Source organism: Muscardinus avellanarius, assembly GCF_963383645.1.
Source record: "Muscardinus avellanarius genome assembly, chromosome: 1".
Classification (NCBI taxonomy): domain Eukaryota; kingdom Metazoa; phylum Chordata; class Mammalia; order Rodentia; family Gliridae; genus Muscardinus; species Muscardinus avellanarius.
The window spans coordinates 83,188,272-83,212,590 of NC_137786.1; the positions used below are offsets into that span (position 1 = coordinate 83,188,272).

The 24,319-nt window shown below is 41.0% G+C and overlaps 1 protein-coding gene across 1 annotated transcript in view; it reads right to left on the bottom strand.

Annotated features, from left to right (window-relative positions):
* Window positions 1-223: 223 nt before the first annotated feature.
* Window positions 224-24,319, bottom strand: part of LIX1 (limb and CNS expressed 1) — a gene marked incomplete at both ends in the record, with an annotated part of 59,791 nt that continues 35,695 nt past the window's right edge. The window contains 4 exons of the mRNA XM_080701372.1: window positions 224-511; window positions 2,483-2,560; window positions 11,593-11,688; window positions 14,224-14,364. Of these exons, the coding sequence (XP_080557498.1) occupies window positions 224-511; window positions 2,483-2,560; window positions 11,593-11,688; window positions 14,224-14,364 (603 nt within the window). The remainder of the gene's footprint in view (window positions 512-2,482; window positions 2,561-11,592; window positions 11,689-14,223; window positions 14,365-24,319) is intronic.

A 24,319-nucleotide genomic window follows, 5' to 3' on the forward strand; every position in this document is an offset into this window, starting at 1 on the left:
TGCAATCCTCTATTCACCCTCATCCTGAGGTGGAAGTTTTGAGAATGGGTGGAGCAAAGACAGAGGGGGTCTGTAAGAGCCCTGCTACCCTCATATCCTGTGAGTGGAACGGGTGAGGGTATTAGTACAGCCTTCAGGTAGTAGCTATTGATGCTAAAGCCTCCGATTTCCTTCAAAAAGCTTCCTAAGGTTGAGTCCTGGGGGGGCCCTGGACCAGGCCTTGCTAGTGATAGCCACAGAGGGCCGTGAGGCTCAGCTGGTCATCACTGGGTGAGGAAGGGTCAGGGTCGCTGTAGATCTGAGTCAGGGCCAAGCTCAGGATTTCTTTCTTTTCTTTGTAAAACCGTAATTCTTGTCCTGCTTTCCTGGCTTCCTCCAACTGCTGCAGTGCTGTCCGCAGCTCTTGAGAGAGAATGCCGGGTGACTCCTGCTCCTTCATGATCCAGTCCAGGGCCATGTGGCTACGCATCTTCTCATCTAAGGAGTACTGGGAATAGTAAGAGATGACTTCCTAGGAAGCAAGAAACAAGTTCAGAGTGTCAGTGAAGAGCAATAAAGCTACTCGTGCATTTGTGGCCTGCCCGCGCCTCTCCTACCCTTGCTGATATTCAGAGACTGAAACCAAATCTCAATGACATGTTGTTTTCTTTTCTTTTCTTTTTCTTTTTTTTTTTTCTTTTTTTTTTTTTTTTTTTGGTAGTAGGGGTTGAACCCAGGAGCATTCTTCCTCTGAGTTAGAACCCCAGTCCTATTTTATATTTTATTCTGAAACAGAGTCTCATGAAGTTGCTGAGGGCCTCACTGTGTTGCTGAGGCTGGCCTTGAATCTGTCTCAGCCTCCCAAGTACTGGGATTCAAGATGAGCACCACCTAGCCCAGCTCCACTGACATACTTTTTTAAAGGGAATCATGGTATTATCTGGTCTAGCCAAGCAAGGCACTCCAGGTTGAGTTAAAACATACCACTTAGAATGACAATAATGTTCACTAAACAAAGCTCTGACAGCTTTAGAGAATATTTTTTGAAATGCATTTCTATAGCAATTGATATGCAGATTACTTCATCTATTCACTGAACCCTCTGCCCAGTGGTCTCCTTTGAAAGAGTGAGAAAGTACACAGAGGGATTTGGACAAAATAGGGTTTGGTCACACCAATTGTGAAAGCAGGAAGCATTTAGTCAGGGGGACTTAACACAAGCCCTGGAAACCAGGAGAGTCAGCTTCCTAGCAGTGTGCTTTTAACATGAAGAAGAAGACAGTCCAAATGGCTCACAGCGGCTATAGGAAGAACTTTAAAATATAAATCATGGAATGTGAACATTATCATAATTTATATCATAATGATACTTCATGATACCTGATCTCCTACTTTGGAAACTATTAAAAATTAACAATTACCTTCAATCCTTATGTCAAAAAAACCCTCTTAATACATCATACTGTCATATATAGGTTTGATTGTATAGAGTAGATGCATTGCTTATTTTTATTTTCAAGAACATATGGTATTTATTTATGACCTTAACAAATTAAAACCAATCATGGAAAAGTGTTTATAACCAGCCCAGCATATTTCAAAGGCCTTTTATAAAATCAAAGGAAAGGGGGAAAAAATAGCCAAATCCATTGTCAGCTACTCGTTTCTTTTCCATTTTTGACATTTTGAGAGCCAAGCTTTCTAAGCAAAGAACAACAAAAAACTCCTGGGGCTGTGGTGCATGGAAAACTCTTCCACCCACCCTCCACTTGCTAACTAATAGATGCTTTGTTCTTCATACCAATTCCTGTTAGGAAATTCTCAAAAATAAACAGCCATCTTTCAAATTCTAACAGTGGGTAAAGAAAGGATAAATCTTGGAAGATGGCAGGTGAAAACTATTAAATACACAGGAGGGGGTTTACATTTGCTATTAAAAAGGGGGGAAAGGTGTTTCTCATAAGTAATAAAGAAATAGTGAGACCCTGTCTCTGGAAAATAAAGGAGAAACTTCTAAACCAAACTTAAAAAAAAAAATAAAGTGACCTAATGCCAGCCCATCCAACTTTGCAATCCTCTGTCCGCTAGGGACTTTGGTAAGGTGGGAAATACACTTCCTACAATCAATTTTGCCCGTTTGCAGTGAGATGGTTTCAGAAACAATGCACGCTTCCCTTTCTTTCTGCACTGAAAAGTATAAGAGGGCACAAATCCAAAGTAGAAAAACAGACACACAGAGTCCATTTAGCATTTGACTTTGAAACTAAGTACGTCTTAATAATCACTCCATTCGACATTCAGTACAGGTCAGCCCTAGGATCAGCCAGCATTCTCAGTGTATATGTTTGGGCCTTTCTATATATTTCTTTATGTGCCCTTTGCTGTTAATAAGTAAGTATGAAATTTAAATGGAGACATATCTGAATAAAGGAAGACTCCCAGGAAGACAATGAACCGTCTGCTGTCCATAAAACAAAGCTGGCCACGTCTGGAAAAATCTCACCTGTCGGGAACATTTTGTTTCACGGAGGGCTTTTAGACTTCCATTCCAGTGCAATAGTTGGAAAATGGTCATCAGCTCCTATAAAACCCAAACACCTGTCATTGGCCTTGAAGCAAAAGTGTACATCAGTAAGAGATGAGTGGGACATAATTCTGATCTACAAATTATATCAGGGAAACAGATTTACCATATTGTCATAATACATTAGGAATTTTCAAAGACTTGAGTTCTCAGGCTTCTGAAGATTCCGTCCTTCATTCTCTTGCTATATCTACATGTGCATAACAAATTGACTAACTGACAAGTATTTTTCAACATTAAAATACATACCCCTTGGTAACTGTATGCCCAAGAAGTTTTCTGAACATGCCAGCACATCCGAGAAATAATGCATAGGTAAGGTTACACACTGCATCATTTGCAATTTGAAATTGCCAGAGAATAAGAACATTTTAAATGTTTGTTTTGGAAGAAATGGCTTGAGTATGATCTTTCCATTCTACTGAATACTTGGCATAATAAAAGATGAGAACACTCTCTTGGTTCTAATATAAAGAATGTGATGTGTTGTTGAAACAAAAGCCAAGTGCTACTATTTGTTTAAAAGAATAGAAGATCCCTATGTTTGCGTGTACATGCTTAGAAGAGTTCTAGAAAAATATGGAAGAATTTGGTTATCAGGGCTGGCAATGTGGTTCAGTGATACAGTGTGTGTTTATCATGTGTGAAGCCTCAAAATGAAGAGAAAAAATAAAAACATATCAACAAAAAGAATCTGGTAACACTTGTGGTTTCTGGGGATGGAAAATGTACATCTAGGGAGCAGGCATCCTTCCTCTGATATACTCGTTTGGTGTGTATATGTGGTACTGGGAATGGAACCCGGGGTGTTCTACCTCTAACCTACACCTCCAACTTCATTTTATTTTTTGTTTTGAAACAGGGTCTCACTAAGTTGCAGACAGCTTCACTAAGTAGCTGAGGCTGGCTGCAAACCTATGATTCTCCTGTCTCAGCTTCCCAAGTACTGAGATTACAAGTGTGCATGACCATACCCAGCTCCTCTGATAGACTTTTAAAAAACTTTTTTAGTTTTGAATCGTGTGGCTATGTTACATGATTTAAGCTTTAAGAATTTTTTTTTTTTTTTTTTTTTTGGTGGTACTGGGGTTCCTAGAAGCCCTTCTACTCCGGGCTACACTCCCAGACCTATTTTATATTTTTGAAACAGGGTCTCTTACGCCAGCGTGGCTGGCTTCGAACCTGCGCGATCCTCCTGTCTCCGCCTCCCAAGCGCGGGGATTACAAGCGTGCGCCACCACGCCCGGCTAGCTTTAAGAATTTAAGTGAAAAATAAATTCACTTAAATAAAATGTGTATATATTGTTAAACAGAATTTATAGGATGCCATTGGTTTGGACTGAGCTCCTGTAGCACACTCAACAAACCAAACCAAAATGGAATCACTCATGTCACCAAGCTGAAAAGAAGTTGTTTATTTGACTTTCCCAGAAATCAGGAGGGGGAGAGAGAGAGAGAGAGAGAGAGAGAGAGAGAGAGAGAGAGAGAGAGAGAGAGAGAGGTAATAGCCAAATCCCAGTTTTAGCTGGGATCCCAGTATGATCAGTTCTCCCTGCTTTAACCTTTACAAGGTAAGAAACCTTGAAAAAACCCAATCCACTTTTTGTTCTGTTTCTGCTTTTTTTTTTTTTTTAATCCCTTTTCTGCCTATTAGTTCAGTCTCTTCTGCTGAGCTTATCAGGACACTCAATCTATTTTATGGAAGTCTTGCCTGATTCTAGAATCTCAAATAAAAGCTAACTAAATATGCGAACTGAACTTGTTGTAATTTTATCTTTGGATAATATAAAATATATATTGGAAAAAGTAAAGACACTGTAAAATATCCCCCACCTTTATAAATTCAGTCAAGAACAATGCCCTAAATTGTGGAAAATGAGGTTAGATTGACAGGAGAGCACATAGATAGTTTCCACATTGAATGGCATTTAAATACTGTAGGAGCGCCCCAGAGCCCCATCAGCTCCATTTTTCTCTTCCCTGCCTGATAGCCAGGCCAGCTAAGGTGGATCGCCTCCACCGATGACTTTCAGAACCAGCAGTTTTCTCCTAAAGTGTCCTGCATTTTTGTCAGAGAGAATCTCTTATTGATTAATAGCATAAACCACCATCACATAATTATTGGGAACTTGCTCAATATAATTAAAGAATTTCTTGCGCATGAGAAGTTATGCAAAACTTAACATTTAGGCATATGTTCAATTCATTCAAACAAGCTGATTTTTATTAACTGCCTCTACCTCCGCTTACTCAGGGAAAAGTTTTCATTAGGAAAATCAGAAGACACATAGTCTTAGCTTGCAGGCATTTTGAAATTAGCTGGTAATTAAAAAAAATATTTATTTATTTATTTATTTATTTATTTATGGTGGTACTGGGATTCCTGGAAACCCTTCTACCTCCAGGCTACACTCCCAGACCTATTATATATATATATATATATATATATATATATATATATATATAATTTTTTTATTTGGAAACAGGGTCTCTTAAGCCAGAAAGGCTGGCTTCGAACCTGCGCAATCTTCCTGTCTCCGCCTCCCAAGCGCGGGGATTACAAGCGTGCGCCACCATGCCCGGCAAAATTAGCTGATAATTTTAAAAGCCATTATATTATCCAAGGAGCAGATAGTGCTCTTCTCTGGTCTAACTCTGCCATTACAGTTCAGTGTTTCTCTTCTTCTCAGTCTGAAACGAAGATTGGCATTGTTGTCTGTGTTCTACTGCACAGTGAGCACTCAGAGCCCACTGAGCCATGAAGAAAAGGAAGACCATTTATTTTCATGAATTAAAATACAATGTGAGCACCAGGTGAATTGTTCCTTCTGCTCCAGAGGTGCCACTGTCTGCCCAGGGTCCTGGTCACTAGTCCAGGGAAGCCTCCTTCTTGTGGCCCCCTTTCTACCTGGCCCATCCAGATTTTCACTCCATCACATGACTACACTAACATGGAAAAGTGGGGGTTCTTCCTTCCATAAACCACATCTTCACTGATCAGGCATCTTTTTGTTTGTTTTTCTGGTCTGGGGATGGAACCCAGGGGCATTCGACTTCCGAGCTACACCCCCTGCCCTATTTTTTATTCTTTATTTTGAAACAGGGTCTCACTAAGTTGCAGAGGGCCTCACTAAGTAGCTGAGGCTGTCCTCGAACCGTGATCCTCCTGTTTCAGCCTCCCGAATGCTGGGTTACAAGTGTACGCCACCACGCCCGGCTACCTTGTGCATCTTAATCTTCCCATCAGAGTAGCCTCAGGGGTTCAGGAAGAAAAAATTGTGTTAACTTTCCCACCTTATCCCCTGAAACTACCTATTAAATAATATGTAGCCATAAAAATAAGTATAAACTTTGCATGCCTTGATTGGAACAGGATGCAACAGGAGGGCCAATATTTGTAGAGAAGAAATTCTGGCTTCATGTTTTATAGGAATCAACTTGAACTTTGTGTTCATTATGTATGACTATTTTTAAAAAAGATAAACACTCCCTCTTTCACTTGATCCCCCACCTGCCTCATGTCTTTATGTAAAACTTTTTTTTTTTTGTACTGAAGATTGAATTCAAAGCCTCAGGCATGCCACCAAGCATTCTACTGCCAAGCTATATCCTTATCCCTTATCTAAAATTGACAAACAAGAAACATACACTGGCTGGGTGTGGTGGCACACACTTTTAATACCAGCATTTGGGAGGCTGAGACAGGAGATTCACGGTTTGAGGCAGCCTCAGTTACTTAGTGAGGCCCTTTGCAACTCAGTGAGACCCTGTTTCAAAATAAACAATAAAAAATAGAGCAGGGATGTAGCTCAGAAGTAGAATGCCTTGGGTTCCATTTCCAGTACTGCAAGAGAAAGAAGAAAGAAGGAAGGAAGGAAGGAAGGAAGGAAGGAAGGAAGGAAGGAAGGAAGGAAGAAAGAAAGAAAGAAAGAAAGAAAGAAAGAAAGACTGGATTTATTTTGTGACTCCAGGACCCATCTTGGCATTGTTCTAGCCTCCTTTTAGTCTACTTTGAGAAACAGGCTATTGTTAACATGGCTGTTTTGTTTGTTTGTTTCCCTTTGTGATACTAAGGATTGAAACCTTGGGCAAGCTACATCCCCAACTTTATTTTTATTGTACTCGGGATTGAACCCAAGGGCATTCTACCTCTGAGCTAATGCTTTATTTTTATTTTTGGAATAGGGTCTCACTAGGTTGCTGAGGTTGACCTTGAACTTGCAATTCTTCTGTTTCAGCCTCCAAGTACTGGAATTACAGGTGTGTACCACCACACCTGGCTGCTAATAGGGCTCTTGATTCCATCATGCAACAGCTGTTGCCTGAGAAATGTCCTTTTTCTTCTTCCATGACTCTCGATCTCTGGGCTTTCATTCTTCTCTCTATACCAGGGCTGCATCTTCCAGATGAACTGCTGTCATTCTATTCTGTAATTCCCCCAAGACTTCAGAATCCACAATTTTCCTGTGAACAGAACCCAGAACCTTTCTATTGTCCCCTGATAACGTTTGTCTCTCACAGACTTCCCCAAGGAGACTTGAGCCCTTTTTGCCTCCAGGAGAAGAGCACCCACCTCCTCCCTCCCCGCTCTGGCTGGTGGAAACTACTCTCCCATCACCAGACGGTGTTTTCTTCTATTCTCCCATCACCAGATGGTGTTTTCTTCTTCAGCAACACATCTGCCTCTTCCTCAGTGTTGCTCTGGTTCCTAAGATTCTCTTGGGAAAAATGATTCAATTTCACCGTCTACATTATACCCTGATCTAGTTTTTGGCCCTCTTTTTTGGAGATATTAATCTCTTCTCCTCTGTAGAAAGTCTGTTGAAATGTTTTCATGGACTTCCTGGCCCCTCTCCTTTACTTCCCCTCATAAGACCAAATTTACTATCTTCCCAAAGCTGTGTAGTTAGTTCAGTCTCAAGCCCAGGAAATCCTTGTTATCTTGGCCTGCTTGGAGAGGCTCCTGCAGACTCCTGGAGTCTGTGAGGAATCTCCTCCAGCTTCACTGTGGTGTCTTGCAGCCTGGGATTTCTCATCCTGCTTTCTACTTGGAGGAGCCCTGTTACTCTGAAGGAAGTTAAAGTTGTCTGTCCCACAGGAACCCATCCTGCTCTTCACTGAAGTCTTCTGTGCATGATGTTTGTTATGGGGGCACATCCAGAAACCTGGGCAGCCTGGCTGGACAGACAGAAAGCGATAAGTTCTGGTCTCTTAGACTGAGGCAAGATTTAGGCTGAGTGGGCTGATTCGTCCATATCCAGGGTCTCTTATTTAAAAATTTGATATCCTGCTTATTAGGAGCTTTTAGTGTTCATTTAGAGGTGTGTGTGTGTGTGTGTGTGTGTGTGTGTGTGTGTGTGTGTGTTACTAGGCTTCCTGGAAACCCTTCTACCTCTGGGATACACTCCCAGACTATTTTATACTTTTTTAAATTTGGAAACAGGGTCTCCTAAGCCAGCGTGGCTGGCTTCAAACCTGCGCAATCCTCCTGTGGGGACTACGAGAGTGTGCCACCATGCCCAGCATCATTTAGAGTTTTTAAAAGATTGCATTATCATATCATCTATCTCGATCATAGAGTATTTTTAGTGCCCCTTTCAATTTTGTCGAGAGACAGATGTCTCCTCCACCTTACCCTAGTCCAACCCCTTCTTGTGGATCTGTCCTCAGGGACCAGCCAGGCTTCACAAGTGTGAGGTCTGTGCAGTCACAGAGGGTTCTACAGTAGGTTTTATATTCTACTTGAATTTATGAATAGTGTTTGAGCAAAGGCCCTTGCATTTTTTACTTTGCATTGGGTCCTTGCAAATTATATAGTGTGTGTGGGAGGGAGTCCAGATCAGTAAAGTAAATTTAAAATCGAATAGAGAATAAAGCCTGTGTTTTTCCCCTTCGGAGAAAATTGTAGCTGCAGCTCCCCAGTTCATTTTGTCATTCATTCCACTGGAGCTGGCAGCAGCCGAGCTCTGTCCTGGCAGCTTGGCCTGGTGCTGCCGCCTAGTAGACACAAGCCTTAGCTTTTCTGCTACTTTGTGGGGGAACAAATGCTCCCTCCTTCTCTTGGGAACTTTGTCTGGGAGACTGGCTTGGCTCTGTGATTCATCAGAAATAAGAAAAACAAACACTGTAAATGGAGAACTTGAAAAACAGGTGGGCACCATCTCCCCACCCAAGAGAGTGGATTTAAGAGGAAATTTGTTTATGGGATGGGGTTTTAAAAGGCGACCTGGAGAATTTAGCAAAGATGTAAATAAACAACCCTTCCTTGGATTGCATTAGGCTTCAGAATAAATATATTAACCAGCTTCAGTCAAAGCCTGCCGAGAGAATCTAACCTTGACAAGACCCAGCGACTAGCACTGCCCCCAGCCCTCCCCACAAAAGCAGGCAGTTGTCTCTATGGCAGAGCTACCTCAAAACAGGCAGCCTGCTTCCCTCCCAAAAGGTAAGAAGACTATCATGTTTCCTCCCAGCACTGGCTGCAGACGTCCCCCAGAATACCCCCTACCATGCCTGAGGGCAGACAGGAGACACCAGCCCTGTTTTTCTATGATACAACCATCCATTGCTAGATACAAACACATGTCTATGACCCACCAGGGGACTGATTGCTGCATCTCTGCAGAAACGGCCCAGGTCTGTGGCCAGTTTCCATTATGTGCAGACACAGGCTGGTGTATTTAGCCCAGGCCCCTGAGGAACTGCCCAGCCAGCCCCAGCAGGCAGGCGGAAGGAAACCGCTTCATGACCTGGTCCAGGGTCGCCAGTACCCCTCCCGCAGGGAGGGCTTTGTGTTCTCCCTGCCCTCACATCTACTTCCCTTGTCCTCATCCTGTGCCCAGCCTCCTTTCTGAGAATTTATGGAGCGTTTCCACAGTATGATTCAAATTATTATTCCACATATTTAAATACCTTATTCCCTAGACCACACAGAAAACACACAGCCCAAAGCAAGGTAATTAAAGTGTTACTAAGGAGTAGAGGCTTTCATAGTGTTTGCAAGGAATTTGCAGCAGCATTCTTTTTTTTTTTTTAATTCTCACCTTCCCCATCTTTGGCCAACCAACTCAGTCCCATTCTAAATTATTCTTAATTTTTCTGAAAGTAGCTAGTGAATCATATACAAGTTACTGTGTACTAAGGCAGGAAGTGTTCATTCTAAAACAACAAAAAAGTACAAGATTCTTTTTTTGATGGAGTGTGAAAGGAGGAATTAAAACTAATGATTTTTCTCTTTGTAGGAAGGACTATGCCATATGTTTTATAAATGTCACATTATTCAATTCTATAAAGTGGGCACTATCACTTCTGTTTTATAGATAAGAAAATTGAGTCTTAGAATGCACAGGCTCACAGGTGAGTGGTGAGTAACTGGCTTCAAAGGTCTGTGTGGTTATTTATTTATTTATTTATTTATTTATTTATTTATTTATTTTGGTGGTACTGGGGTTCCTGGAAGCCCTTCTACCTCCGGGCTACACTCCCAGACCTATTTTTACATTTTTATTTGGAAACATGGTCTCCTAAGCCAGCGCGCGCGGCTGGCTTCGAACCTGCGCGATCCTCCTGTCTCTGCCTCCCAAGCGCGGGGATTACAAGCGTGCGCCACCACGCCCGGCCTGTGTGGTTTTTTAAACATGTGCATTACTCTCTTGTGCTATTCTCTTTCTGCACCATGGCAAATTTTACCACAATGAACACGTCTGTCCATGCAATTTCATAGCTTTGATTGCTTTTTGGATCTAACTCTATTATCTATGGTTACTTCTTGGAATCTAAACTAAGAAGATATGATTACTCTGGGTAAAGGCTCTTGGATTTAATATTACATACTGATTTTTACCAGCATAGTATGTTTAGGGATGTTCAACTGCAACCAAGTTCAGTTTTGTTTTTAACAGTGGTACATATTTCCCTTCCAATCACCATTGAATTTTCATCTGTCCAGCCCAATGTAGGCTAAGAGTCAGGTGTGTGAGTTCAGAAACCACACTGCCTGAATCCGAGCTATGGCTCTTCCATTTGCTAAATGATGATGAGCTTCCTTTCACAGCAACCTGGAAACAATACCCACCTTACATATTTGGTGTGAAGGTTAAACATTCATTAGATACTAAGCATAATTCCAAAGAAGGCATCCAATGAGTATTAACTATTGCTACTGTTCATATTGTCACTGATATTATTTATTTTGCAACTATGGAAGGACCTCAGCTTACCATGGGATTATGTTCTAATAAATCCATTGAAAGTTGGAAATTATTGAGTCAAGAATGCATTTAATACACCTAAATTAACTAACATCACAGCCTACCCTAACTATGCCTAGCCTACCTTAAACATGCTCATGACACTTATGCTGGACTGTGTTTGGCAAAATCTTCTATAACAAAGCCTATTTTACAGTAAAGTATTAGATATCTTGTAGCAATTTACTGAGTGCTGTACTGAAAGAAAAAAGCAGAATGGATATATAGGTAGGCTTTCACACTGTCATAAAATAAAAACATTATAAGTAGGGGACCATCTGTATTAAGCAAGTAGTTCCTCAGCTGTATTGTTGCTTGTTAGCTGTGGATGGAAAAGGGAAACACATTGCTAATTTTTGTTTGGCTGATTATAAAAGAGAAAAGATCATGTATAATATAAATATTATAACAGAAGGATTGTTGTTCAATGTAAACCATGGGAAACTTCACTACAATTTCTGAAAATTAAGAACCAGACGGTCATGACCAATATTTCAGACCCTGATTTGGCTTAAGGGAGAACTTTGTTCTCAACAGCAGGTGAAGTGTTGTAGGGTTATAAGACTGTTGTATTCCTCATCTGTTTCTCAGACTTAAAATTTTCACTTCCCTTCATAAAAGCAAGATTGCGCCCTGTTTGCTTGTTTCACTTTACCGAAGTGGCTAAGATGGGGCATCGCACTAGATTCTAGGAGACTGAAATTAATGAGGAGTAGATAATTAGAAGAGAAGACTTCTGGATTGGATAACCAAATAAATACATGGCAGGAAGTCAGGTACCTGGAACTCCAGCATGGTCTTCCCCATGTTAGATTCCAACATGTAGTGGTAGGCTCCGATGCTGGTGCTGGGGTCATCTGCATCATCTAATGTGCCCTTGGGAAGAAAAGAAAAAAAAATTATATATCTATATATATCTATATATATATGTGTGTGTGTGTGTGTGTGTATGTGTGTGTGTATGTGTATATGTGTATATGTATATATGTTTTTCCTCTCCTTTTTTAAATGATCAGGGATTCACCCTGTGGCCAATGGGGCAAACCATCTATACTGGCCCAAACCTAACAGGTTTTCACTCCACAACCAAGTCTCCAGTTGATTTGGGATAAAACCTCAAACTCACCATTACTCAGAGTAAAGAGATTTTCACAATCAACTTGAATTTAGCTTTTAATGAGAATAACTGATTATATACTTACTGATAGAATACTTTTCCCAAAGCAGAAATTCTTGTGCCTTTTCATGTTTTTTTTTAATGTTGTTGGTGGTATTAATGTTGATTTAAGGGGGGTACTTGGTACTGATCAGCTGGTTAAGTGGTATGGGCTTGTAAGACTGTCCTGTGTGGCTACCCTCTGAGGCTACCTTCGTTGCTTATTGAACTCTTAAGGCACTGACCTTGCTCTGGTTTCAAGGATTACCAGGCAAGATTGTGTAACTGACACAAAAAGAGTTCTCCAGTTGTATGGACCATCCCTATTGTATTGCCATGAGTCTTAGTGGGGACTTTTCATAATGTGCTGCTTTGGGGCCTGGAAACACGGGTCTTGGTTCTTGGTTTATATGTTTTTTCACTCTCAGGCCACTTAATCTCTAGGAAACAAGGTGGGCGAGTGATGGGTAGAACAAGTTTGCCTTTCAGTTTGGTCCTGGGTAGTGGTGCTGAGAAGCCAGCACTGGTCCTGGAATCGCTGCAGGCCTCTCTGTGTCCCATGGCCTTGGATTCCCAGGAAGGTGGGCCACGACAACTTCGTGAGACTGAGCAAACAACTGCCAACATCAGATAGCAGCAAATTTATAGCTTTTGAACGCAGTAACATTAACACACTGCTGCTGAAATATTTATGTTGACTTTTTAAATATCCCAGAGGAAATCCATGCAGAAGCCAGCAAGCCAAATATATATATTCTCTTCCCTTAGAAATTTCCATGAAAAAAAATGATAAATTACATATACACTGAGGCCTCTCCCCAGCTCCTGAGTAAATTCCACACATATATAAATCAGACATCATTTTCCTAACTTCTCTTCCTCAAAGGCACTTGAAATTTACAGGGCCGGGAAATAAAGGCTTCCTTTCATCCTCAGACCAGATAGAGAGCAGAACTCCCTGCCTTCTCTCTGCCGGGTCAATCACTCTCCTTTCTCTGCCCTGCCCCAGTGGCTCTGCTAAGATAAGAGCTTGCAGAAGGGGAGGGGCCATGAGGGTCTGATGATGTTTCCTCCATTATCAGCAGCTTCTCCAGAATGACAGAACCTTTCCACTCAGATTAAGGGAAAGAGAGAAGGAAAACCTGGGATACAGTTTATCCAGGCTACAGGCAAGTCAGTGTGGCGGTAGCGGCTCCCTTTCGCCATGATTCTGCCCTTGAAAACACACAGAGAAGCACCTATCCCAGGTGGGGACCCAAGACTTCCTCTGTGGCTTATAGTCTGGAGGTAATGGAGGTCAGAAACTTCAAATCATTCTTGGGGTAAATAAATACTCCAGTGCTGGATTGCTGAAGAAATTTGAATTTCAAAGGGTATATCTCGCTCTTAAATCGCTTTGCATTTAATTTTGTATCCATTAGAAAAAATTTTCAAAGCTCTCTGAGAGAAGTAAATTGATATTAAACATGATTATTCTAACAGATAACACATATTGGGCGGGCTGTCTAAACACTCAGCGTTTTCTTAGAAATACAGATTCAGAGTTGTAGATTGTCTGGGGAATTGGCACGTTCAGTAAGTACCTCAATGATTTTTACATTTAGTTAAATATGGAGGAAACAATGCTACTTTACCACTACATTAAAGCAGTATTCAATTTTATGCATTCTCAGGTCCTAAAACAATCAACACTCCTCAAAAAGCAAACATTCAGACCAACAAATCAAGGTGGATGAAATGCTGTATCTTGATTTAAAGCTTAATTAATTGTAATCCAGGGAGTTTATGAATATTACGCATATGTGTAATGGGGAACCAGCTCCAACTTCATGATCTCCAAGCCAAGTTTTCTTTTTGCTGAAAATTAATGATTGAATATGTAAAAAAAAAATGTAATCCATGTGATTTCTACTTATTTCTGTATTTGTCTGTGTGTGTGGTGCTGTCGATTGAACTCAGGGGTGTTCTACCTCTGAGCTACCCCTCTAGCCCTCCTTTCCTTTTGTAATTTTTGTTTTGTTTTGTTTTGAACCAGGGTCTTGCTAGGTTTCTGAGAGTCTTCTATGTTGCTGAGGCTGTTCTTGAACCTAAAACTCTCCTGTTTCAGCCTCCCAAGTACTGGGTTTATAGGTATAAACCACCATACCCGGCAGCAATTTTTAAATAAAGAATTTGCTCACTTTAACATCTCCCTGGATTCAAAGCCTCATTATTCTCAGTGAGGCCAGCTGGTCCCTCCCCTTAAAGGTACTCACACTGGTAGAAGCCACTGCTTCCTGAACACTTTCCATAATGAATTCCTTGGTGATCCTGCGCGAGGGCAGTTCGTTGAAGAGGGAATTGATGAGGGCCACTTTAGCTGCATCCCGTCTGGCCTCAGCTCTACTTAAGCAGCACTTGAGAAGGGAAGGAGAAAAGAAGTCATTAAAGGATTCAGCAGCATACCATTTCATTGTGGCATCGATGGGCCTCTGGGCATTTCTATTCATACATTTACTGTCTGCACCTAGTCTTTCATACCCATTACTAATCTCCCTGAAGATCGTGCAGATTTTCTTTCTGCTGTGAAACCCATGCAAACGTCTCAGTTGTCTTCAATTGCTTTTTGACTCATCTCACAGCCCTGCAATGTCTAATACAGAGCAGAGGCTTTGCATACTCTGTTAATAAGTAGTAGTAAAAGTAATAATGGTTACTATTATGTGCTAGGTTATTTAAATTCATGATCAGAGCTTTCTTCAGATCCCTCTTGCAGAGAAAAAGAGTCAGGAAAGAAGAGAGACAGGGAAACTGGAGATTCCTGTAATAATAATTGAGACTGCAAGGTCTGAAGTCAGACTGCCTGGGTTCAAGTCTGAGCTCTAGTATTTAATAGCCATAGATTTTTAATAAGTTTACTAGTCTTTCTGTGCCTTGGTTTTCTTCTTTGTAAAATGGAAATAATTGCAGGGTTGAGGTGAAAATCAATGAGTAATACAGATGAAGCACCAAGAATATCTGGCACATGGTAGCACTCTAGGAGAAGAGGCCCATCGTCCACATTTTTACCTCCAGGTCAGTGCAAGGATGTTGCTGTCAGTATCTATTAGATTTGCTTGTTCAGCCCCCCCCCCCCCACACACACACACCTGCCTTCTAACTGCAGTCCTCTGGTTTTCTTGAGGATGCTCTTTCCACTTTATTCTTAGTCTATTCTTTACGGGTGGGTTGGCCTTCTCAAAGCCAGACAACATAGATGCCTATGACTGGTAACATGCTAAGTTTTATCAGCATTCCCAAATCTAATACAGATCTCCATCCTCCTACCTTGGCTTTCCCATTACCCATACAGGTGTGCCTGACATAATCTGCTTTTTTTCTGCCTTCTCTCTTTAATAAAAATATAACAAAAAAATCCCCCAAAACAACAACAAAAAACAACTAACAGTTTCTATTCTTCAAGTCCCAATTTGGTGTGGATCCTGGGGTCCAAAGAGACAGGTGAAGCCCTGTGAGTCTTGGATGGTCACTAGAGAACATACCTTTCAGAGGGCCCCATGCATGATGACCTTTCTCCTATAGACTCCTGTGAACCTAGGGCTGTAGACTAGGATTCCTAGTGGGACGCAAGTTTCAGGAAGAGAACCCCAGATCCACCTCCCGATCAGTGGTGCTAGGTAGCCCAATCCCTCCTAGTGGCTGTAAGACCTGGACCACCTGAATTTTGAGGGCTAATTTTTTTCATCCAAGGCTCCTACTTCCTAACATGCATGGTTCTCAGAATTAGCTTAATAATTGAGGTGATGGAATGGGAGGAGTACAAAAGATCACACTTTCTTTTGCAATGTCACAACCTCAAGGGAAACAGCAAATCCCCCCAGTGTACTCTCAGCACATCGCCACTCCAACTGCCTGGTGTTGACCATCTCTGCTCAGTCCCAAGGACACGCCAAAATTATGCCCTTGTTCCCTGCCTCTCTTCCCCATCTCCACAAACCCTGTTTGAGTCCCCTGAGATCAGGTTCCAGGTCTCCGTGATTTCTTCACCCAAACCTCCTAGAGGTTGGGGATTGGAGTCATGTAGTTGACTCCAGTCATTTCTTCCCACCCCTTCTCTCAATTGCCAGGCCTTCATAGGGCCCAAGCCAGAGTCAGGGCTTGGATGTTGTATATGATCAGTAAGTAGGTGAAATGATTAAAAGGCTTCTAAAGGTCAAGGTTATGAAAAATATCAATCTGCAGGAAGCAGAAGGAGTTAAGTTACAACAAATAGTGATTTCCTGTATATTTTTGGATCTTGAATGTCCCCAAAGGCTCATGTGTTGAAGGCTGGATTCCCAGCTTGAGGCACTCCTGGGAGGCAGAGCCTTTTGGAGGTGGGACCTAGTGGAAGGAGGTTAGGTCTTCTGAGGTGTGCTCTTAAAGGAGATGTTGGGACCCCTGCCATTCTCTCCTTTCACTTCCTGGCTGCCGTGAGGTAAGCAGTTTTGCTTTACCATGCTTCTGCAATGATATACTTACCTTCACATGGGCCCCAAAGTAAAAGACAACTAACTATGGACTGAAATCATGACCCAGATTACCCTTCCCTCCTTTGCGATTGCTTCAGATATTTTGTCACAGTGATGGAAAGCTGACTAACACAATAATTTACTTCTTTATTTTTTAATATACTTTTATTGGTGCATTGTAGTTTCACATCATAATGTAGTTCAGAACGATAGGACAGACATGCACACTGCACTTGGTGAGCTTCTCCCACCCCTGCTTCCTCCTCACTCCCTCCCCTTTCCATACCTGATATAGAGATCGGCACTGATAATTGTACCTATGTACATAATACCAGTGGGAGTGTTTCCTTAAGTAATTCTCCCTCTCCCCCCACAGCCTTCCTCCCCTAGAACCATTCATTGCTCCACTGGGGTTTCTCCACCTTTATCTATATTCCCTCTTATATCCCAATTACTCTTTAGCTTCCACATTTAACACATCCATTTATGTGAAGAGTAGAGCTGAAGTTGTGAAATGCACATGGGCATCAGTTTAGGGTTTTACTCTTGGTGCTGAAGGACAAGCAAGAAGGCTCTGAGTGTAGCTTTAGTTGGCAAAGCCTTTCAAGGTTTAGACCTCTGCCAAGGTCTAGGTCATCTAAATAGAGAGCTTTAGATATGGAACCAGAGAGGGCCTGGCCAGATAGGTTTTTGTAGACTTTGATGGAATTTTACAGGATATTGTGTTCTGAGTCAGCAATCCTTCCCGGAAGCTCAGATGCCACCTCTTCCAGGAAGCTTTCCGTGACCACTCTCAAGGCTCGACTGGCCATCTATGGGAGGCACTAATAACAGTACGGGGTAACTGCTTGCTAGTGCTGTCCCTCCTCTCTAATGGCAGGGTCCCTGGCTTAGTTGCCTGATATCTCCCATCCCTAGGACACAGCTTATTGGATGAATTACTGAATGTGTCCAAGAAATTCATAAACAAGTCACTAAAACACCAAATAACAATATTTTTTGTTTTTAAGAAATGTTCAGGAAATTATCCTAAAGAAAAAAAAAAAGATGGGTACTTCTTACTCCTAACAAAAGGGATCCCATTTCAGTGTACATTGTATGGAATATGTAACCTAATAACATAAAAGTATATTAATACCTGGATTTCAGAAGGATAGTTGGCTATCATGTTTAGACTCTGTGATGTGATTTTTTTTTTCCCTAAGTGTAGGAGTGTAGGATAGGTTTATTATTATTCCTAAAATCAATTCTCCCACCAGAAAGCAAACAAAGATTTTGTGAGTATTATCTGACATCTGTAGCAGCAGCTCATTTTAACAGCAATTTGGCTTTACAAAATCTATAATAGAGCTGTTAAGGTTTTAGAACTTGGAGAATTAGATTCAGATTGGGGTACTCTTAAGAAATAAGTTTCTATCTAAATAATAGAATTTAAACTGTCTTTCATAGAGAGAAAGACCTAGTAGACACTACTTATATAAAAGAAGTTATCTATTTTAAATAAGACCAGTTAAGTACTAGATCAAAGGCACCCCATACATTTACAACCAAAAGGCACTGCCTCGAGATCAAAGTGCAGGCGCTGAGGAACAGAAAGAGGCTTTGCCCAGAAAGCATGGGAAAGGAGACTCTATCAAGATGTTAGAGCAGACACGTGTCTTTACTTATTTTCTTGTTTTAATGTACAGAATCTTTCCTTAAAATAGGGGAGAAAGTGTACCAATTAATAAGTACATAAAATAAAATAAATTCTGGGTCATCAAAGGTTTTTTTTTTCCTATTGTTCTTTACATTTCTGAAAGACAAGCACTTCAAAATGTCTCTAATGTTAACCAGCCACTTTCTTCTGAATTCTGGAATGCAAATCCAAGCCAGTAAGTGATGCATATTTTTCTTTAGGGATCTTTCAAGAGGAACTTTCAACCCCTAAGGACCCGTACTTGGGCAAAACATTTAGCTCAATAGCAATCTACCAAATCTATCTGCTTAGAGTGCGGGTGCTGCTGTAAGAACAGGCACTGTTAGAGTTACCGTCAAACAGTGGGAAACAGTGTAAGGAAATAAAATATGGCAAGTGACAGGACGTTTTATTAGTGTCCAAACTGGTCAGCAAAGACATCGGTTTGGAGAGTGAGCGGACTATGTTATTTCAGTGCAACTTCCTGCTAGAAATAGTCTTCCCATGTTTTATAGTTTATTCTTGCTATTTTAAAGCCAAGCCCCACCATAAATACAGATTAGTAAACTGCGCCTTCTCCACTAACCATTCTTGCTCGTTAATATAGAGAGACAACTTCTGTCCTTTGTACTTTGTGGAAGTGCAGAGCTGGAATATTTAATAGTGGAGCTTTTACCAAAGTCAGCTGTGGATTCCCTAGGCCTGTCAAGCCACATGCTTTCCAAGTGCCCAGTGGACCCCACTCGGACATCCATCTTAAGGCTCACATGCCTTTCATTCACTGGTAGATTATAAGCCATCAAAATTGTCTCAAAGCCTCCTGACTAATCTAAAATTAAATTTAAAAAAACAAGAGTGACTTGACAGAAAGATAGTTAAAGGCAGCAGTAGCTGGCCTGCAAGATGCCCCAGTGATCCCTCCTCCTGGCATCCACATCCTCCTGCCATCCTCTTCACACTGTGCCAGGGTGGTCTGCATCACCAACAAGACACAGCAGACGTGATGACATACCACTTCTGATATTAGGCTATAGAATACCCTGAGGTTTCCATCTTGGTCCTACTTGCCTACCATCTTGGATCACCTGCTTGAGGAAAAGGCAACTGTCATGATCAGCCTCCTGGAAAGAAACCTTGACAGGAAACAAGAGCCTTCTGCCAACAGAGATTGGAAGCTGATCCTCCAGATTAGTCAAGCCCTCCCATGACTAGCTTCAGCCGATGGCAACACAGGAAACTCCTGTAGACCATACACCAGAAGCACCTAGCTAAATTGCACAATAAACGTTTTAAAGTTTTGAGGCTATTTGTTATGCAGCAATCAATGACTGTTACAAAGGCTTTGCTCACTATAGGTAATGAGAAATTATCTAAGCACACCCCTGAGGGAGAGCACAGTAACAGGAATCCTTGTTGCTGATGCTATGTGCTTGGCACTGTGCTAAGCACTTTCTGTTTATTAGCACATTTTGTTATTCCAACAATCCTATGAGGCTGGTTTTGTCATTATCCTCATTTTGCAGTTGTGAAAACAGGTGTGAAGAAGTAATGGATCACACAGTTATGCAACTTAAAATGTGAACAAAATTCACTTTACTACTTTGCTCTTCATAGAAATGGTCACCCACTTTGAAATAGAGAGGATGTGTAATTGGCCATTATACTATGTGTAACATAGCATTCCTTAAGCCACTATAGTACTTAGATAAAACTCCCACTTTTATATTCCAAGGGTTATTTTTGACATAAAATTCCAAGCGTGTCTCCTTCCATCCCTGCATGAGAAACTCGAAAGAAAAAGTCAAGCAGGAGACAATAGGGTGTGGTAATAAACTATGCTCTTTGAGAAGGATATAATTCTGATTATCTTTTTGTGTGTGTGTATGTGATACTGAGGAGTGAACCCAAGGGCATTCTACCTCTGAGCTACACCCCCATCCCAATTTTTTAGTTTTTATTTTGAAACAAGTTCTCACTAAGTTGTAGAGGCCCTCACGAAGTAGCTGAGGTAGGTCGCAAACCTGCCATCCTCCTGTGTCAGCTTCCCAAGTATTGGGATTTCAAGTGTGCACACCATGCCCGGCTTGCTGATTATCTTAGTGTTTTCCTCTTTCCTATTTTTCTTTCTATGATGTTTTCCTGGACTACAAGAGGAAGAAAAATAGAGAAAGAAGGTCCTGGATGACTAGACCAGAGATCAATGTCATCTCCTATAGGAAATGTGTTCTGGTTGGATATAGCTTCTTGATTAAGAGTTGGGCCAAGATTTTTAGGAATTCAACAACTTAGGTCTGCTTAACTATTTTAGGAACTCCTTGGTAACTCTTCAGAAGTAAAAGTTATTTATTAAAATGTCCCATTTCTACTGGATAAAAAATTCTCCCTAAGCCCTGCTCATTCTTCCAAGGAGCCTATTCATGGAGTTTAGATGATCAAAGGCTACCAGAAACCTATAGGATACCCTATGAAGATAATCAAACTTAGACCAATAGTTCAAATACATCAGTGCTCATGGAACAGTCACCCAGGAACTTGTTAAACATATTTAATCCCAGGCTCCAACCTGACTCACTGAATTAGAATCTCTTCAGAGGGATCACGGGTTGGGGAGGGAGAGCAACATTTTAATAAACTGTCTAGGTGATTATGAAGCACTCAAGGACTATGCTTAGAGGAATGTGGCTCCAGCCTCTGTCCCTACCTCTCTCATTTCTAATTGGCAGGGACAGAACCAGGATTCATTGGCTGTGAGGCTTACACAATCTGGGGTACTTTATTTAAGAAAAACAATATAAAATTTCAAGTGAAAAAATTTGGTGCCATGACTTGCAAGGAGCCTGTGTAGAACCTTCTTTGTCTTCATAGTAAATCTCCTTCTGCTAACATCAAAAATGTTAATTTCTCACTAGAGAAAATGCTTCTACCCAAGAGTCAAGAAAAACAGCATACAGATCTTAAAATTCTTTACTATGATTCTTCTAAAAATTGCTGACTTATCTAAGTGAGGTCTTAATTTTGCTTTTCTGCTTGTCAGTTTTTATTTCTTCCATGACAGTTTTTTTTTTTCAATGCAATATCAAGATTCAATGAGGCTGTCCTTAAAATAGTAGCTGGTCAATTTTTTAGGATGAACGTAAGTTCTTAAATTCATTTAAATAAAATTTTGGCAGCCATGGGAATCTTATAAATAGAAATGCCTACCAAAAATAGTTTTATTTTCAACAATTTATGAAATACTTTAAAACTATTTATAGGTATGCTACTGTTTATACAAATGTCTAGCCAGGCTGACAGAATTTAGACGCTAAATAGCACCTTTCCTGTTAGCCCTTATTTGATTACTTTTTTCTCATACTTTGTTTTCAAACATGGGGTAGGAGGCATGTGCTCAGCAGTCATTTGTATAGCCCAAGATTTCACTGCATATACACCCCACCTCTAGTGCTTTGTATAAGAAAACATGTCAATAGAGAATAAGAATATATAGAATATAATAGAGTATAAGAAAATGTGTCAATAGAGACGACTTTTCTCCATCTTAACTTTCTAGAAGTATTCATGCATGTGTTTTAAAGACTAAGAAAAAAAGGTTTTCAGATCCCAAAGTGTATGAAACCAAGTTAGTCTCACTTTTACTCTCAGTGCCTCTCAATGGTAGCCAGTGTGTTGAAGCATGGTGTATAAGGAGCAAAAATTCTGAATAATGGTAATATAATAGCGAAAGATGCAGATTGCAGCTACATGGGAACCCAGAGTTAAAGATGCCCTCCTCCCTGGGTAAAGGACAGGCCAGTGATGTTAGGTGGCATTCACTCAACAGTATGTTGCACCCAAGGGGCCTCCCACGCTGGGACTGTGCAGGTGGCAAAACCAAATAAACCAACTTGAGAAGTGAGAATTCTTGTGCAGATCCTTTACACTGTTAGGGCTAACATTCAGGTGGCGGGGAATATTTTGTTTTTGCAACTTGTAGCTTGGGTCCCAGCAAGTGACTTACGGAGTCACATGACTTGTGTGCAAGGCCTGCCAGCTCTGGTCAGTGTTACCAACACCTCGGTTTCATCCTGACAGCAAGCCTTCAGCAAAAGCAATGCTACAAGCCAGGTCCCACTGCTCAGAGTTCTTTAAGACCTTGACTGCCCTGGCCGAAATATGAATATTTGCATGTGTTCCGATTTATCTAATTGTCGATATGTTAGCGTTTGCTCTCCTTCCAGATGGTAATGTGAAAAAGGGCGATCTTTCAGTCTTGGTCACCCAAGTTAATATTGTGTCTCTCTATAGGTCAGGCTGGCGGCAAATGGGTTGGGAACAATTTAAAGCTCTCTGTGAGCTGGGAATGGGGTCTCTGCTAGGTATGGGGGAGGGGACTGGCCTGGGAGTCCAATTTTCAGAGAAAACTCACCAGTTCCTGTCAACTGAAAGAAACGTTTCAGCAGGCACATGGTGGGTCAGAATGTTATTTTTATAATCTAAACCACCTGGCCTCCTCCCCGTTTACCTCTGCTGCAAAGGCTCTTCCACACACATACCTAAACTGTGGCAACTATTATATACTCATGTAGCCCTGTGATTCTTGGAGGTTCTGCTTTTCTTTCTTTCTTCTTCATCCCCCCCCCACCTTCTTTACCTTTATTCAAGTGAAGGTGAAGACAAGATGAATTGATCAGGGCTCAAGATGTTGGTTTATTTTTATAGTAGCATTAATATAAAAGGATTGCACAAGAGGGATAGGAGGGAGTTTGGAAGAGATGGAGTCATACTTTCTTTCCCACTCAGCAACTCTGAGAGGAACTTTGAACATCTTCCTAGATTTTATATACCAGAAGCTGGAGACTTCTGTGGAGACAGTCTGATTGTGTGTGTGTGGGGGGGGGGGGTAATAGGCATCGAACCCAGAGACATTCTACCTCTGAGCTACACTCCCAGCCTTTTTTTTTTTTAAAAAAAAAATATTGTTTTGAAACAGGGTCTCGCTAGGTTGCTAAGATTCTCACTAAGTAGTTGTGTTGTCCTCAGACCTGCGGATCGCCTGCCTCAGGTTCCCAAGTACTGAGATTACAGGTGTGCGATACCATGCCCAGCTAGTCTGAATTCTTTACCATGGGATCTTTTTTAAGCTTTCCTTTCACTATACTGTCATCTTTGGAGGACAAGCATTTCTCTTCAATTTGCTTAATAAGAAAAGAAATAGACTAAAATTCTGGGAAGGAAGTTGGGGAATAAATAAATAAATAAAGAGTCTCATTAAAACAATATGCACTTTTAATTTCATGGGCAAGTCATTAAAGTCTAATGACTAACCAATGGGACTTTCAAATGGAATGAAGTTTTAACTAAATGTTCTATATTTGGGTGTCATTAGTTATAAAACAGAATGTTATGGGGAATCCCACGAGGAAAACCCCTCCTCCTAAGAAGTTGTTATATTGCCTCTGAGTCTAGGTACACAGTTCTAAAGACAGAATAGAGGTCATGGACACTTTTAGGTAGAAATACGTAGCATTAAACCTGGGCAATAGGAGCAATTTTATGACCTGAACTAAGCCTCTATCTGGAGTGTGGAATGTTAAGGCTAGGCCTTATTTAAGTATCAGCAAAAAGAGCATTACAATTCCCTCTAGTCAAGTATATGAATTGATCAAATGTTCTCTTAGTCATTCTCTTCTGGGAAAAACTTTATTTATAAACTAAATCCATTGTGATTTAAAGGTAGCTTTAATTTCCTGGACTTGAAGAAGATTCATTTAATGCATGAAAGTATAAAACAGGTTGTTGGGTTTGATCACACATGTAAAATATGCTTACTGTCTTAAGTAAGAAATGCAAATTAAACACTCCTATCTTTCTTTTAGGCAGTATGATCCTTGGAAAAGTTGCTTTTCTAGGTATTTTCATAGGCAAGGGCTTTGACTTGAAAGCCAGACTGACATAATACTCAAAGACCACCAAATGTATTCAGTGCCATTTAGAGATGAGCTTTGCTAGGGGCTTGATGGCTCTGAGTGGCCCCTCTCAGTCTCCCCACTATGCCACACTGTTACCTAAGAGCAAACACTCATTATAAATGGGTTAAAAAAAAGGTTCTACAACAGTTTGCCTGTGGAAATACTGAACATCCAAACTTCATTATACAGCTGGCCTAAGACCTTTACCCCAGTGTTTAACACCTATGTTTATCTT